The 17926-nt window shown below is 45.3% G+C and overlaps 1 protein-coding gene across 1 annotated transcript in view; it reads left to right on the top strand.

Moving 5' to 3' along the window:
• Positions 1-17926, top strand: part of gpc3 (glypican 3) — a 112991-nt gene that overhangs the window by 89023 nt on the left and 6042 nt on the right. Inside the window, exon 7 of the mRNA XM_067598671.1 lies at positions 8924-9122. Within this exon, the coding sequence (XP_067454772.1) occupies positions 8924-9122 (199 nt within the window). The remainder of the gene's footprint in view (positions 1-8923; positions 9123-17926) is intronic.

The following is a 17926-nucleotide window of genomic DNA, read 5'->3' as shown; positions in this document are numbered from 1 at the left end:
GCACCTTATTTGAACATTTTAGTTTTTTTACTACCACAATTCTCTATCTCTCCCTGTTCGTTGCCTGTCTTTCCATCTCCCCAGCTGTGCTGAGTTGTGTGTGACAGACTCCAGCTCTGTCGCCCCTTCCCTCTTCCAACCCCCTCCTTCTCCTTCTCTCTTAAACCCTAGATCCCCTCCTCTCCTCCCAGCTTCCCAGCCTAATTGAAGCCAGAACCTGGGAAAATCCTGCAGGTAGGACAGGGATCCAGGGTGGAAAATAAACCAGATCCCGAGCGCCACAAATTCCATCACGCAGTCTCACTTCCTCCGAGGCACCAGAGCCTGGGCAGCGTGCGCTCGACACCTCGTGCATGCTTGCACAGAACACTCTTTAATATATAACTCACACACACACACACTTAAGGATGGACAGTTTTTACTGTGAACACTTAGAGAAGTTAATCTTATACACACATAGTTAGTCATATAACTACAACAGATACATTTCCAGCTCGTATACAGCAGTGACATATTAACATACAGACGGCTATAAAATAAAGCGACACTTCAAATACTCTTTGAAATATGTGAACAAACACGGTGATATGTGTGTAATAATGACAGTATGGAAGCTGCTTCATAACCGGGCCAGCATGCGGTGGCCTCGTCCTACAGGCTGTGCTTACAATCAGACTAATAGACACCATGGGTGTCAGACTAGGCCTGCTGTTTTGTAAACTTACACTTGCTAACCTAGCCATTATGCTCGCCCCAGTCAAAGAGGCTGACTTCTGTTTGATGTTATTTACTGAGGGGTTTTGAAGCGTTATTTAATATACCCCCTCAGGGCCTTCGTCCTCTCACCCTCCTAGTTTTTATGTGTGTGAAGTACGACTGCTCTGGAAGCGAGGAGGAGGAAGGAGGGCTGTTATGCCGCTATATTTGTGAGCAGGGATAAGCCATGAGAGTTCTTTAAATGAAGTGTGACACCTGGTGTAAACCTCTGAGGAGCTGCAGGGCGTTTGTGCGGCCAGAGTCGGGATCCCTGTTAGAGCACCACACGCATGTTATCCTTTCGTTTTCAGGAGCCTTCTGACTTCATCCTAAGTTTAGGATTTGAGGAATTATGAAGAGTTATGGTTCCTTAACTTTAGGAATCCGACTACGAGATACCACCCCCCGCACCTCCACATACACACTCACACACCCCTCTCCCACCCCAGCTTTCTCCCCTGCTGGCAGGGAGGTCAGACAGAGCATGTGAGGGCCCTTTTCCTCCCAATTAGTCTGCCTGCTAATGAGGCCCAACCATCCCTTCTACCACTGCCACCCATTCCTCCTTACCTCCATACCTCCACCTCTCCCTCCCTCAGCCTTGAGGCCCAAGTCGGGGTTGCCTCCCTCTCTACCCACTCCGCCTCTGCTCCCACCCCACTACCACCCCACTGGGTGTAATTATCACGCAGCCGGCTTATAAAAACCCTGCTGCACAAGCCAGGCGCCTGGCTTGCTACAACACACAGTATTTCTACCTGTGAGTGTGTTTCTGGAGATCTCTTCATTCTCTCAGTCTAATATTGCTTCAGCTGATTCTTTACTTACATTTTGTTGAACTGTCGTGGAGCAGAGATATGAACAGCTGAGTCTTCCTGCTGTGGTTTCTGATCGGATCCACATATTCTGGGCTTGTTGTCACTGGGCACAGTCACATGTTGCTGTGTAACAGGATCCCCCCCAAAGAGGTCAGGGGTCACACTTCCTGTTTCCTGTCTGTGCTAGGTCATCAGAGGGTCTCCCTGTGAGGGTCAGAGACCTCCTCTGTTCCTCCTCTGCCTTTTGTTTGGGGCGGCGGTGCTCTGGGGGGCACTGCAGAGTTGAGGCTCCTCTCTGGACCTGTCAAAGTGTTAACACTCCCTAACTTTATCATTCCCTCACATGCTCCCTGGCTTTTTCATCTTGCCAGCCCCCCCATACCCTGTCAGCTCGTGGCGGTTCCTTTCCTCTGCATCTGTCTCAGTTTTTCTTGCATTCTCTGCCTCTTGTCAAGCCATTCTTTCTGTGTCTCTGTTAACTACAAGCTAAGCTAGCCGACGGCAGTACAGCTGCTTGTAGGCCCACAGCCCGCTGAAGCTTGTGCAAACACAGGCCTCTCCACCCTTTACTATCCGCTTACCCAACCGAGCATCCGCTGGCTCCCGGTAGGTGTGATCATGGGACAGGCAGTGACAGTCTGCTGATATCGAAATGGAGGGTTTCTTAGCAACACATGACTCTGGGAACCGCGGCGATAACGTGTAAAGCAGACGAGCAGCAGACAAAAAGAGATTGTCTGAGGGACGTAATCTGATTTAGCAACCAGCGTCCTGTGCAGGAATGAGACTTTTTAAACTATTAAACCCCATGCAGACAATCAGGCACATTCACAGACATTAGTCAAGATTTTCATTTGGTTAGCCTCAAAAAAAGATTGAAAATTGTTGTCATACCAGATATATTTAATACAAGGGCAGTTAACCCTCTGCATTCATGCTCCGCCTTGATCTGAGCTGCGTATGTCTGAATAAACAGAGAGGACACTGTGTTTTATTCCTCCAGAAGATGAAATGGCAACAATTTATCACTCTTTAATGTATATAGAGGGATTAGGAGTTTCGTTAGCTTTTAAAGATTATCTACCAGTGGAACAAAGTCCCTGCCAACAAAATCTAAACATCCATTCAGGTTTCAGTCCAAACTAGAGAAATCTGGAAATAGCCTTATGGGCTTACTCAGAAAGGTGGAGTGGACACACGCCCAGTTTAACGCAGGACTGGAGAGCTCTTTTTTTCCCCCTCTGTGTGTTCTGTTCCAACTGGAATTAACATCAGGAAATTAATCTTGTCTGCATTAACTGTCTGAAGCTGAGCTCCCGTTGCGTGACATACTTGACCGCGGACAGATAGAGGAAGACGAGGGGGGGGAGGGACGAAAAAACAGAGAAGAATGAGAGAGCATAGATCCCCCTCCTCTTTACATTTCAGATTCAATAAAAGTTGAGTAATGAGTCGGGGAAAGCGGGTGGGACTGCAGGGCAGGGTCTGTCGTCCGAAACGCCGCTCTGCCTGTCAGCGTGCTGAGGAGCTTTCCATGACTCACTCTGTGGAAAGTGCCTCCTGTCATTCCTCTGTCTGACTCTCTCTCTATCTCTCTCGCTCTCTCCCATGGTGTCTGTCATTCATTCCCAGTCTCCTGCTTTTTCTCCTGGCTCTGTGCTCCAAACAGCACGTCTGCAAACTTGATACAAGCGCAGCAGCTCAGTGTACATGTGGGGATTAGGTGTAAGGAAAGTCCATTTCCTTCATTTATCAAGAAAAATAGGCCCCACTGAAAGGTCATGTGTTTGATTTGTCTAACATAGTGACCCGGGCATTGGCTCCTACACTGCTTTAAAAATATACAATCTACTTTACAATATGTTTTTGGTTTTTCATGAGCTCTTAGCAAAATAGGACCCAATTAAACCTCAAAGACTAATGAATATAAGAATAAGAATAATGTCAGAAGTTTGAATGCACTTTATTTGAGACCATAAAAAGACAAAGACAACTTTGTACCACATGAGAACCAATTTCTTCATCACTATTAAAGTTAAAGGCCTAGTCTGGTTTATTACAACTGGGGTCTTATTTGCACTGTTTTGGTCGTCGTTCCTATTGGTAATAAAAACATTGTACTCACCAAGTTAATTGCTCAGATCTGGGAACAAAACAACATTACAAAAAAGAAATCAGATGGGGCAAGAACACAAGAGGTCAGACGATCAAACTTATCAAACTTAAAGCTTATTTATTACTCCCTCTTCACCTGCCTCAGCAAAACATCCCTGGATCGTTTATAAGTGGTCCAAAATGCTGCTGCTAAACTCTTGATCAGGTCCTCCAAAAGGTCTCATGTGACACAGATTGTGATTGCGCTTCACTGGCTCCCCATCAAATTCAGAATCCAATTCACAGTTCACAATTCACACCTATAGAGCTCTGCATTGTCAGGCACCTGCCCACATTAGAGATACTACTGCAGCCGTACTGTATGTCACCAGCAGGTCTCTGAGATCCTCTGATCAGGGTTTGCTGGTTGATCCAAGAACGAGCTTTAAAACTATAGCAGACTGCGCTTTTGAGGTTGTGGCTCCTAAACTTGGGAACTCTTTCCCACTGGATTTATGATCTGGTGACTTTGTGGACTCTTTTAAAGAGTAGTTCAAGACCCATTTGTTTAGACTTGCCTTTGTGTAATTTTTGTATTTTCTATTCATTCTTCAGTTCAGTTTTTTATCTGTATGTATGTTTTTGCTTTATCTCCTCTGTGAAGCGCTTTGTGATGTCTCTGCTCTTGAAATGTGTTATATAAATAAAGTTACTCACTTACTTATTTACATCCATCACAGTGTACAGACTAACTTCCCAGTTCAACATTGACCTAAAATACTTACTGTAGTTGTGCTCACACACAGTTTTTTCTATACAATGAGGGATTACCACTGACATTTCAGGTGTACCCACTTTTGGTTTTTACTTACAAATAAAGTGATTTAGATAATCTGATTAAACTTTTTTTTACAGTAATCTGTCTTTTTCCTTGTTCCATTTGGACTTTGTTGTTGCAATACTGACGTGTTCCAAGTTCTCAGCATTTGCTTTGGTTTGTACGATGTTATCGTAACCTATAGAAATGATAGCCAAAACAAAAAAATAAAAAACAAGTCATGACAAATCACAAGTATCCTTTAAATCTGCAATTGCAGATTTCTTGGGTGAGCACAACAAGCTGTAAACACAACACTGTCATGTTGTCACAGTGTAAAGTTGTATTAATATTAAGTCTAATATTCACTCTCCTTTTAGTTCTGTTTTGTTTTCAACTCCTGAGAAAAAACATCTGTCTCTGTAGCTGCTAAATGCTTCACTATGTTCACACTAGCTTGTTACTAATTTTGTCTGTCTGCTGGGCAGATAGCGTATGGGTAGGTTTTAACCTTTTCAGCAGCTAGAAACAATGTTGATGAGAGCGATTAGACCAAAATAGTATTTTATGAGCTGTAAAACCAAAACAATGAGCTAAAAGACACTAAAAAGGCCAAATGAGATGAGGAGAACTGCAGAGTGGGGTGATTGTTTTGTGGCTTTGTCACAACAAGCATCAACTTTTACATGACACATTTTTTTCATTGTTAATATAAAAACATTGATTACAGCAACTTTAAGGCGGTATGATTAGAAACCCAAAAATCAGTCAGCAAATCAGGAAGCCTCCAACTCAAAGCAAATATAGAAAACATCAACATTAGATGGTGAAATCAGGGCTTTTGTATTTGAGCGTATGGTAAGCAGCCTGTTTGGGAACTTAAGCCTCAAGTTCTGTAGATTAGATTTGTAGACAAGATGTGTTGAGGCATTGATAGAAACATTCAGAGCAGCAGATTCCGTCTGGGCCGAGTCATGAGCAGCTTGTCCAGACAAGTCCTCTGCGTGGAGAGGAGGACATAACACAGGGCCTGATCCCAATCACACACTGACAAGAAGCCCCTTTTTTCTATACACTTTCTGTCTTCATTACTCATTCGCTCTCAGTTTCACTCCAACATCACTCATTCACTTCAACACGACCTATATTAATACCAGGATTTTACAGGCTTATCTTTAAATTTACCCTTTTTCCCTGTGATTTATGGTCAAAGAACAATCAGGATCATAATCCCAGCTCATGTAAAAAAACAAAAAAAAACCACAGCTGATGAGCAGTGAGTGCAGGTTGATTCCTATCAGCACAGGTCAACCAGTGGCTGGGCTCTGAGGCTCAGTCGCAGCTGTCGTGTCGAACACTGACCCTGTGTGGAGTTCATGTCATGTGTGGGAGGCAGTGACAGACTTGCGGTTTCTGTGTCTCTGTCTGGGCTGGCCTGCATTGAGCAATGCACCACATGTTTGGGCTTTGTGTGCAGCCTTTGAGCCCGTGTTTCCTTGGTGTGACTTGTGCTTTTGTGTTAAAGGGAGGTGAACCCTGTGGCCTGCGGGATGCCTATAGCCGCGCTGATTACATGTTCTGTGTGTCCAGCTGTCTGTCGAAGCCAGCTCCCAGTGCAACTTACACAAGAACTCAGAAGAGAGAAAAGAAGAGCGAGAGCGCCAGATTTCCTCTCTTAATGGGAAACATACTGAGCATTTCTCAAAAAAATGTCTTTTTTATTTGTTTCCTCCCTGCTTCCTTTTGCTTTGGGTTTTTTGTTTAATTGCAGAAGATTCCAGCCCAGAGCAACTTGAGGTTTCTCCCTCTTGTGGTAAATCTGGAGGCTCTTGTCGGATCACGCTGTGGCTTGGCCATGCCAAAAGCGCAGCGTCACTTTCGACACAAACATACATCCCACCCCTCCCCGCTACCACAGCCGTGGCAGAGGCAGGCAGCCAGTGGGAAGAAGCCACAGCGCCCTGCCACAGAAGCTCAGAGAGAGTTACTGCCCTGCCACCCCTCTATGGAGAAGGGCACTGCTCGGTGCCATGGCTCATTTGGGCCACTGCTATCATTCTTCTTTAATTCCTGAAAACCCCATTTTTACTCTCATCTGCTCTTCATCTGCTGCTATTCATAGCTGGTATGTTCTTATTCCTACTTCCCTCACATGTGTGGCTGAAATTTGAATTCCAAAATGTTCATATGCTGCTGTGTTTTTTCTGTGAACATCAGTATACAGTGAGTCAGAGGACAGCATGTCTGTTTATATGTTGAGGAGCGTCGGTGTGTATGCTGGCAGGTGGTGAGCTACACATGGCAGTGTTCACACAGATTCAGGGCACAACAGTTGCTGTCAATGTTTTTCCCTTCGCTCCACATAACCTTTTTTTAGGTTTTGTTCTAAAATACCCCTGAACCACATCTTTCTCCCCCTGCTTTACAAGTGTTTGTTTGCCTTTTAATTGGTTTGCTAGGCTCCCCTCCCCTCCCCTCCCCTCCCAAAGTCCAACTGAGTTGCCAGGATACAAACCATGAGAAGGAATTTCAGGACCTCAGTAAATCTGCAGAGGACTCCGGCAAATGCAGGCAAACACGATTCTGTCTTTAACAAAGCCGTTCAGTACATTAAACGCCCATTCATCACGGGGAGAGTTTGTTTCTTGGAGATAACAAGGTGTTTTAATGTGACACCTGAGGGCTCTTGCTCTCTCTCAACAGGTGGCGCTTTTGCTAGGCGGCCTCAAACAGAAGTCAAAATGTTCCTATAGATCAGCCGTCCAGTCTGTGAGGTACTGTTTGTCCATCCCTCGGTCTAAGTGACCAGGCTTTTAGAAATGTTGTGGTCATCGGTCGTGTATGGCCTCAATGTTGGGAAATGAATGGAGGTTTGTTGGGCAGCCATGCTGGGAACAAGGTGATGTGTGTTCCCTCTCTACACTTTAGAGTTTATGTCACTTGTAAAACCCAGATCGACTGGTTTGTATATGCAGGCGAAGGGAACAGAGTTGTTTATCTTCTGACTGACGTAATTCTGTGATTAGCTCTGGGTTTTATACCTCCGCTCTCCCTCTCTCGCTCACACACACACATACACAGTCTGATCCCAGGCAGACGTCGCAGCTGACCTGAGACAAGGCCCATATGAACTCAATTTTCTCCCATAGACAGCCAAAACAACTAAAACAACAACAAAAAAATGCATGCTGACGTATGCAGATAGGAAGGAAATCAATAAAAAACAAACAAGGAGGCAGAGCGGTGAGATGAAAGGGGGCTCGGAGGGCAGGCGGCTGGAATTTAGCACATCTGTTACCTTGGCAGGGCTCTCAATCATGTGTGATGTTGTGGAGTCTGAAAGATGGTCAGAGACCAGCCGTGTAGGTCGTCTCCAAACTCGCTCACATGTTTTTCACCAGTAGATACGAGACAAGAACGTTTTTTTTGTTCTCTCTTGTTTCTATGTTGCTTATTATTGCTTCAGTTCATTTATAGCATCACAAGAAAAAGTTTCCTCTTTCAAGTTGTAACATTTCACTCAATTTTTGTAATTAAATGTATAAACTTTGCTATTTCCTCCCTTTTATATTTGGTTAAGAGGGAATTCAAAGATTTTTAATGAAATTATTTTACAGCTCTTGGACATTTCTGTATTATTTATGAGTTGATTAGTTTGCCGCAGATCTCAATAAACACATCTGGTATGTGTTGCTCAACTTATTATGAGCTTCTGTAAATCACTTGGGAAAATATCTGAGTTGAACAACAACTGCTTTTATAGCCCAGAGGCCAAACTGCATTGAGATTCTGTTGCAAAGATCTTATTTGTGTTAAAAATCCTCTATGTCTGCTTGTTTTAGATCCTCTGCTGCATGTTAGATACAGTATAATCCGAGCATAACAAACATTAACATGAATCCCTCTTCATCTTTCATCCAGCTTTCTCATTTTAGATCTTGAGGCCTTGATGTCCGCTTGCGCAGAGCATGTTATGTGGTGTTATTGTATCCCTGTTGCCCTGGGACAACCACTCAAGACAATGATGTTTGCCAGTAACAACACGATCTTACCGGTCTGCTCGCCCCACTGTTTCTTTTTCTACCAGTAAATTACATGGAGCCACAGCCACAGTCCTTTGAATGAATTACGTTTGGACAAAAATAACAAAACTGGGACAGATAACCAAACTGTTTTCCCGCCTGGTGATTATAATTAGAGTTTGGTAAATACCAGCGTATTTAGATTTCACTGACTTTTTGTCTGGAATTCCCCCCATACTGTTATAATCATACATTGCACGCTCAGATCAAGAGACATCCCTTATTTATTTTCACAGCTTTGTTAAGCCATTAATGCACAGGCACATTCCGGCCGCAGAATGATTCATGGAGAGGCTGAGGAGGGTGGACTGTTTTTTAACATCATTACCTTTAACCACTTCCTGTTTGTTCCACAGCTGCTGCGGCTTGTGACGGTATCTGAGAAGCGCTGGAGAGCCCGGTCGCGTGGAGGTGGAGGAGGAGGAGGAGTGGATGGGTGGAGCGACGAAGGGGAAGAGGGATTCGAGAGCGGTGACTGTGACGATGAAGATGAGTGCACTGGAGTGTCCGGGCTGGGGCCGCCCCCGAGACGCAAACGGTTACGCATCTTTGCAGGTTAGAAGCACCGACCTCATATCCACACTGGATCTCAAAATTAACTTTAACTGCAACTTCTTTGGCTTCAAATGAGGTGCTGCATCCACATTGATAACTTGAAATTACCTTAAATTGGATTTATGAGACAGTCTGTGAAAAAATGTCAGACACAAGCTATTAAGTTGTTTACGTTTAAGCCTGCTAACCAAATTAGAGCGATTTACTTTAAAACTGGTAAGTGCGTGAAAAGGTTTGGCTTTTTCTGCAGTGAGTCACAGCAATCACAGTCCAAACACAGGCAGTGGGCACAGCAGAGAGGTGTTTACATGACTACTGTACATGTTGACACCACTATGACACTATGCAGCGGGAGACGTGAGACTTCCTCAGGTAGCCGCTTCACCTCGACCCCTTGACCTCCCCAGCCGTCAATCCCTTGAAAACGTCAGACGTGCTCTCCGAAAACCAAACAAAGAACAAATGAGGCTACAAACTGTTCGAAGAAAAGAAACCAAACAGAAAAAGAGGAAGAAAACAGCCAGGGAGCAGGAACAAGGGGGTTCGATACGCCGACACAAAGCCAGCGCAGCTGAGCAAACACGGCTGTGGGAGTAGTCCTCCTGTCGGGGATGTTGTGGCAGAGATTTGGGTTCGCCGGGCAGGGAGCGGGAGCAGGAACCCAGGGTTAACACAGGAATCCTGCAGGGCCATCACTTCCAGCAGGCTGGGCCGTGAGAGTCTGATGCCCTCTCTTACACGCTCCTGTTAGCCTGACTGTACAGTTCTGCTTCAATACACAGTCATTATACTGTCTCCTCTTTTCTACAAGCTGCTGAGGGTTGACACAGTGGGAAATTAAAGCTCCCTTTATAGTCTGACCTCCATCTCAATCTGAGTGTCCTCTCAATGTTCCCTCATCTGTGCTGTGAATTATGTGAGAGTGTGTGTGTCTGTGTGTGTGTGTGTGTGTGTGTCTGCAGGCTCATATACGCCTGTTTGTACCTGTTTGTACATGAGCCAGTAATGTTTACAGACCTTGGAGAGTCCCTGCTCATTGGCAGATACACAGATAGCTGCTGATAGCCTGTGATGACCCAGCAAAACGCTGACCTAGCATGGCCGTTCAACCCATTTTGGTCAAACAGGGGACTGGGGTTCAAAGGTCAACCTACAGAGCATGAGGCCTAATGGGCTGGCTGTCTGTGCTCTGGTGCTCTGAGATGGACGAGGCAGATCTGGTTTCACAAAGCGTAGAGTGTGTGGCACAGCGCGCGCACACACATGGAAAGGTGAGAGAAACCACAACAACAAGGTGCAGACAGTACAGAGGCAGCACTGAGAGACCCTCACTCAGCCCAGCTGTCAACCTGCTGACGACACAGAGGATGTTCCCAAACGTGCGTAATGATTGATCTGTCCTCAGTCAATCCCAGCACAGACTCCATAACCTTCTGATCACTAATTCCACACACACACACACACACACACACTTCCCCTCCCGACCAATCAAACCTCACACCACACATTCCCCAGAGCATTCCAGGCCAGTGGAGCTATTCCAGGACAGAGACCCCTACCCCCACCCCCCCTTCAAAGCCAGACTAACAGCCAGGCGCACCAGAGTCACAGATCTCTCTGTACTGTGACCTCTCTGGTGATGTGTCAGTTAATGCTATCACTTGTGACATGGGCCTGCAGAATTAATTTGAGGATATACATTTTTTTTCATAAAACTGCTTCATCTTATTAGAAAAGGGAATTGTAGTATTCTGGCACTGAGTCCAGTTTTGTTGGCTTAAAACGACCTGCATCAAATCTTGTAGACCACAGTTACACCAGCTATAATCAACTGAAACTTCACACATGTGATAAGGTTAAAAAAATCACATGGAAAGGCAGTGATAATGGTCAGATGATCAAATGATTTGTCTTTAGTCACTTGATGCGCTACATGCACTATATGCACATTTACAGCTATGTGTCTTTATTAAACAATTAAAACTATAGATTATATAGTTACAGGTTGAATAGTCAGCAAATACCCATTGCATTCACACATAGACAATCTTAAGAAGAAACTTCTCACTTGAGAGAAATAAATCCAAAATAATTTCAATATGTGTACCTGTATGTGCATAATTGTCTTGGTCAGCAGTGTATGTGCCTGTACCTTATTATACCAGTAATCTATGTACCATGTGACTGTCTTTCGCTCATGATGAGGGCTCACCTGTGATTCTGTGCTTTCATGCACACCTGGCCTCGAACTGTACGGCCTCTGTAAGAAACAAAGAACCCGCCACCATCTCCACCAAAACCTGCTCGCAGATTTATCTCAAAGCCTCTCTTCATTCCCTCGTCTGCACTTCATTTTTTCTCCCGCTGTCACTTCAGATTTCTACTGAGCTGTTTTCAGAAATATAGCCTCACAAAACACTTACAAATATTGAGTAATTTACTGCATAAAAAGTGAAAACCTGCCAGTGAACTGAATTATTTCCAGCTGAGTTTTAGCTCTTGATGTTTTTTGAAACAAATGCAGCAAAACAAAGTAAATCACTACACTAGTCTCAAGGTAATGTCTCTTGACATGCCTTAGCTCTTGAAACAAAATGATTCACACTGAGAAAAAGTGGAATTAATCCACAGAAATGTCTCTTTTTATAACAGGAGTGGACCACTCAATTCTAAACCACTTATAAAGATGGCTATTTGAGAGTCTAAGACTAACTGCTAGACTAAATAACTTGTTAAAATGGGTTTTTGATGCAGTTTGGAAACTGTCAGCAGAAAGCCAACAGTTGGTGGGCTCTGCCACGGCTGAGCAGCCCAGAGCTCTGCCTTGTGTGATTTCTTGCTGAGCTGGATGGGCCTTTGCTGTGCGCTGTACCTCGCCATGCTCAGCAGGAGCCGTGTGAATAGACCTCTTGTTATGTTCCAGCGCTCAGACGTTCGGTCACTGTAAGCACCCCGAAGGAAAGCTGTTCTTTTGGAAGCTCTTGAGCATTTTATCAGCGCCAGGGGTTAACAAAATACAAAGTGGAAATATTCCTGTAATGTGAAACATGCGGCTTACGATGAGAGGCTGGGCTGGGCTCACCTTTCAGGTCTGCTACAATTTTTGTGGCTAGAACAAAGGAGTGAGTAAAAGAAAGAAGAAGGTGATGAAAGAATGCAGCGAAAGAACAGATAGAGACAAAAACACCTTTGATAACTCTAAAGGTTGATACACGGGGAAACCTAAACATTCTTTACTCTGTATGTGGGTGGAATTAACAGCCGTGCGTGCTGCCAGTACGAGAACCTGGCATGTTAATTAACTGCAGCTGTGACCCCTGACCCTCGGCACCTGATAGGTGAGTCACACGGCGCCGGTCCTCCACAGTAGTGTTTGCCACATGTCTTCATCAAAGCAGCCATAATCCAGACACTGTTGACATTAGCTCCAGCGGCTCAGGATGCATCCACCATATATGCCGTTTCCCCCTCGTTTAAGCTCCATATAGTTTCATAGACCTGATTATCTGAGCTACTGTGCTCATGAATGTCCTCCCAGTTAACGTGTCTTCCACATGTGCTTGCCAGGTAGAGGGCCCGCGTGCCACAGGTTAGCGTGAGACACAAGGAGACAGGCTCAGACGATGCAGATGTGTGAGGAGGAGCGCAGGTGCTCGGGTGGAGGGATGGATGGGGGGATCTGGGTGCCCACATGGTCTGAGTCTTCCATGGTTTTCATCAGCAAGCAGAGCTGGATCGTGCTGAGGCACAAAAACATGCGGACTTAACCAACGTATCTCTGTCACTGTCAGGACTGAATAATCTACCGTTTGGATACAATAAAAGGCAACGGGTGATACAGTCGAGTCCATTTTTCATTTAAAATGCCAACAGATCCAGAGATCAGAGTGGAGTCACATGACTTGGACACAAGTCTGACATGATGTATAAGTTTATTTAGTTGAGCTCTACTTTACTTAATGACCCCAACTACTTGAAAAGATTTTTATTTACAAGCAAAAAGCAAAAAGAATTGTTTATTATACAGATGATATTGATGATTAGGCTTGTCAAGAGCTTTTGGCACTTAGACTCTACAGGGAGATTTTGTAATCGAGGGACATCAGTCCTGAGCAGCAGCAGCAGCAGCGGCAAGATAAATCCACCCACCGAGTCCAGACACTGGTGGTGGTGGCTGATAAGTTCTGCTGAGGATGATAAGGCTGATGAGGTTGATGAAGTGATGCACTGATGAATCTGCGATGGGGAGGTGGTGGGGCGCACAAATCAGCAGCCTGAAAGCACTAAGGCAGAGAGGGAGAAAACATTTAAAAAGACAGCCGCAAGATGATAAACTGACAATGAAGGTGTGTCACTGTGCTATTGGTTCGATGTGACCAGCTGATGTGAACAGCTGACATCTCAATTGATGGCCCCGGGCAATGATAGCAAGGGAATTAAGAGTGAGCATGCGTGAGGGAGGGATGGGAATGACAGATGGTTTGAGAAATAAAACTACAGACTTGGGCGTGCAAAAGATCTTCCTGACTGAACTTTGGCTAAAGCTCCATGACAACTGAAAATAACAGCCAGAAACATTACAGTCGAGACAGAAATCCAAAACATCTCCAACACTAAAAGCTTTGTTGTGATTGCTTATATTGTTTTTTCAGTACAAAGAGAATTTACCAAATGTATATGTTATTCCAACCGTTGATCCTCGGTGTTGCTATGAAACAGCAGAATTATGATTTTCTGAGAAAGTAGCAAACAGATAAAAGAACAGATGCTGTGTTTAAGGCAAACTGTAGCCGTACAAAGCTACAAATCAAAATCTTCCTTCCAAAAACCGACAAAATGATCATGCTTTGGACTGAAATCTGTTTATTTTCAAGAAGATTAATGATGAACTTCAAGCAATGACTGTTTTCCAGAATTTATGATTATGGACTAAAAGCATGGGGTAGAGGAGGTGTGGCAGGGTTGATGGGTGGTGGTGCAGAGGCTGATAATCTGTAACACACTGGAAGTGTTCTGACCCGATGTTCTCCACCTCCATCCCTCCTTGAGCTTATAAACAACCTCTGAGATCAACCTGAATGTACATTCAGCCAATCCTCCTCCTTCTCCACCTCCTCCACGCCCCTCACAAAAATAATGAAGCTTGCCACCATCTGTGTAAACAGGCTTGGCTAGTGTGAGCAGCAGACTCTCTCTCTCTCTCTCCGTCTCTCCTTCTTACAGCCACAAGGCTCTGTGTGTCCCCAGTTCTGGAGCAGAGCGTGGTGGCAGTGGAGGGAAAGATGGGAGAGGAGAGGGGGAAAAGAGGGAGGAGAGGAACAGGGGGATGAAGTTACCCTCTCATTGGACCCTTGTTGGTCTTCCGCCATGGAGCTTTCTCAAATCAATCCAGGGATAAAACCCTTAAGATTAGCCAGAAGGCAGGAAGAAGAGCCCTGGTTTTAATTTCTGTGGATACAAGCACACAGAGCCGACCGGGTTCTCATCATCTACATGAGGGGGGCCCACCAGCGTTTGATTCATTTTGTAGGCCTATGCATTTTTCTGTGTTTGTGTGTGCCTCTCGGAAAAGCGTTTGTTTGCTCAAGAGCTTTATTTACATTCACAGGCACTTTTGGACGCACTAAATTGATTCCAGGCCCGTTCCTGGGTCGTGTCCATCAGCTCAGCCACAGTCCACAAACACTCTGCACACAGCGGGACCATTCTCGAGGCCCGCTGCTCCACTGCTGGCCGCCGCAGTGACACACAGCAGCCATTTTGTGGGAATGTCTTAAAAGCCTGGTTGAGGATTTGGGTGGTTTGCATTCTACATGTTAACCCTCTGCTCTCACCTTCGTCCTCCTAAATTCTCCCTCTATCCATATGGCCTTCTGTCTCTTCCTCCCTCCAGCCGGCTAACACTCTGTTTTTCCAGCCCATTCTTGAAAGTAACTCAACGATGCAGTGAACATTGCAGGAGTCCTGCTGTGGATAGACTCTGAGCTGCTGGAGGAAACCACAGGATAACCACTAAAAAGGGCTTGGATAGATAGTGAAAGTGCTCAACAGGAGCTCTCTGTGTGTACAGTCAGACCAGCCAAATTGTCACTCTTGGCCGAATATCTAGTCTGCCTTTCCATGACAGGAATGTAGGGAGAATTCTGCATGTTTGTTGGCAGGGACACTTGCACAACAAACACATGTCTCAATCTGCCAGCAACAGTTCCTCCTCTGGACTGGCTGTTGGACCTAGGAGGAGAAATGTAAACAGATCTGTGTGGGATGTCATCTTCCCTCATTATTATAAGATAAAGATAGTATACTGGGAATGTGTTCCCTGACCAGTGCGTCCCCCAAGCCGTACTCGAGAGCTGACCCACCGGTCATCAGCTTTGCTCCGTGCACGGCCTCTCCTGCCTCTCTGCCTCTTTCTCTCACTCTGATAAGAACCACCATTGTCCATTCCTCCAGAAGCAGCCCAAACTGGCGCTCCCTGTCAACCTCTGACCCTCCGTCAGCACCGACCTCCGAGCTGCCGAGGGTTACAGGCCTTCTCTGTAAGCGGCAGAGCTCCCCACCCTGAACGAGCCCCATTGCCCTCAGCACAGAATCAACTCTTTGTATGTTTGATTTGTTATGGTTTTTACCTCTCTCACTCGCTCACACACTTTCCGCCCTCACAGCTCTGGCGCTACCAGGAATTCTCGGTTAAAATTTACACCTCTGTTTCGAGCTTTTATTTCTCTTCAAGCTCCCTCTCTTTCTCCTTTCTACAATCATATTAGCTGTTACTGGAAGCGAGGACTATAAATACATCGGAGTAAATCTAATTTGTACGGCGCAGGGAGAGGCCAATGGGTGCAACACGCTGGTCATCCCCTCACTGACACCACCTCCCTTCCCGGACTATGTTAATTAATAGGTGTTGACTTGCGTTTGTCCCACAAAGCCACAATTTAGAAAGCGTCTGGGAGATTTTTGGTCTCCCCTTTTTGACAGCTGGGAGTATTCCTTTCTTATCAGAGCAAACCCATGCATGCAGTATTCAATTTGAGACTCATCCCACCATCTGTCTCTCCTTTCCCCACCTAAATGTTCTCATTATGTTTTCTGTCTTGCAAAATTTCCCTTTTTCTCCCAACTCCCTTTTATTACTTTTGCACCTTTCCTTTTTAAACTTTCCTAAACTCCATTACCTCTGTTTATGTCCTGTCTTCTGTGGCATCACGTCTCCCTGTCTTACTCTCTTGCCCTCTGCGTGGGAGGGTCCCTCAGCCTAGAATAACAGTGAGTGTTGTGGAGGTTGTGAGGCCAGAGCAGCTCAGAGAGCGGTGCTGTTGCAAAGGCCGGGGCAGGGCCTCCTCTGGGCGTCCCGTTTGTCTTGGCCCGACATTCCCAGCCTCTCCGAGCGCCCCTGTGGTCGGCCTGTGGGTGTGGAGGCAGACGGTCACATTCCCGCCAGCCCATGGACAGAAGCATCCCGCGCCGCTCCCTCAGTTCCTTCCCAGCTCTCAATCAGCAATGTCCCGAGACAAACAACCCTGACCAAGTCAGAGATGTAACAGACCAGACCTTTTGCACAACAAGCCAATAATCACAGTCCAGCTCCTTATCTGTTACCCTCTACCAGATAAGACGTAGTCAATCAATTCAGCAGCTCCTATCATGTTATTACAGGAGCATTGTCTTTGTGTGTTTCCAGCTGTAAGGGTGGCTCCTAAAAAAGGATTGCACACACACACATAAGCACACATGTCCTTTCAATTTCTAAATTTGCTGAGTGTAATATCTAAGTGAATAGTTTGCTCTGTGGAGATGAGATGAGTGATAAAATATTTGCTTTACCTCGGAAACCATAATATCTTTTAAGCTGTTGAATCTTGAAAACCTAGATCAAATTTGACCAGCTTAGGTGTGTTATGTGCACACAGCGTCTGCCAATGTAGCAGCAATCTAAACCATCTCTCCAGTTTCATAAGAAGCACCTGTGTTTGGAGACTTAACATTCCACATACTTAGCTGACCAAAAAAAGGCCTTTGTGCATAGCACACATGTACTGAATAAACTGTACTGGACCATGAAGGTACACGCTTGGAGAGGGGTTATAATATGCATCAACTGGCCACTGATGTTTCACCGCCATCCAAAAGTAATTCAGCCACATTTAAGTGAGATATTTACTGAAAATGCAAGACAGTACAAATGAACCATTTCCTGTGATTTTCTGTATCCTATGATCATCACCTGTAGTTGTGGTGTGCTGGAAAATGTAGCTTTCCACTCACTGTTGCAATTTTTCTACTACATAGTTTGCTTGTTGTGACAACTGCGAACTGTAAACGACAAGCCTCAGGCATTAGGCACTGTTGAAAACAAAACTCCAGACTCTCTCCTCCTCCTTTTTTCCCTGTTTCCCTTCGCACAGACGGAAACATACACCAACCAAACATCTATACATGCGTATATACACTCTCCAGCCACTGTTTGACCTGCTAGGGGGATTCAAACAAACATACACACCCCCTCCCCTTGCGCTGAAAACCGCAATGCCTGTTTTTATTCGCTTATTCTCCTGAGGAATGGTCGCTAAAGAAGACATAAAGTTAAAGCTTGACTGCGTCCCCGTCTGTTGACTTGCATGTGACTTCCCCGTCTGCTCATTCTTAGTGCTCAGCCTTAGTGTAACCAATCAATGGCTGGACTGTTGACCTCTCCCCTGGGTCGTAACTCGAGCTCATAAGGCCACGGTAAAGCTAGCAGGGGTACGCTAGCAAGGTGGCGTCCTTTGAGGAGTGATAGTTTCAAAATGGAAGGTTTGAAT

The sequence above is a fragment of the Thunnus thynnus genome, chromosome 9 (assembly GCF_963924715.1).
Source record: "Thunnus thynnus chromosome 9, fThuThy2.1, whole genome shotgun sequence".
Taxonomy (NCBI): Eukaryota; Metazoa; Chordata; class Actinopteri; order Scombriformes; family Scombridae; genus Thunnus; species Thunnus thynnus.
This window is presented reverse-complemented; position numbering and strand designations above follow the sequence as displayed.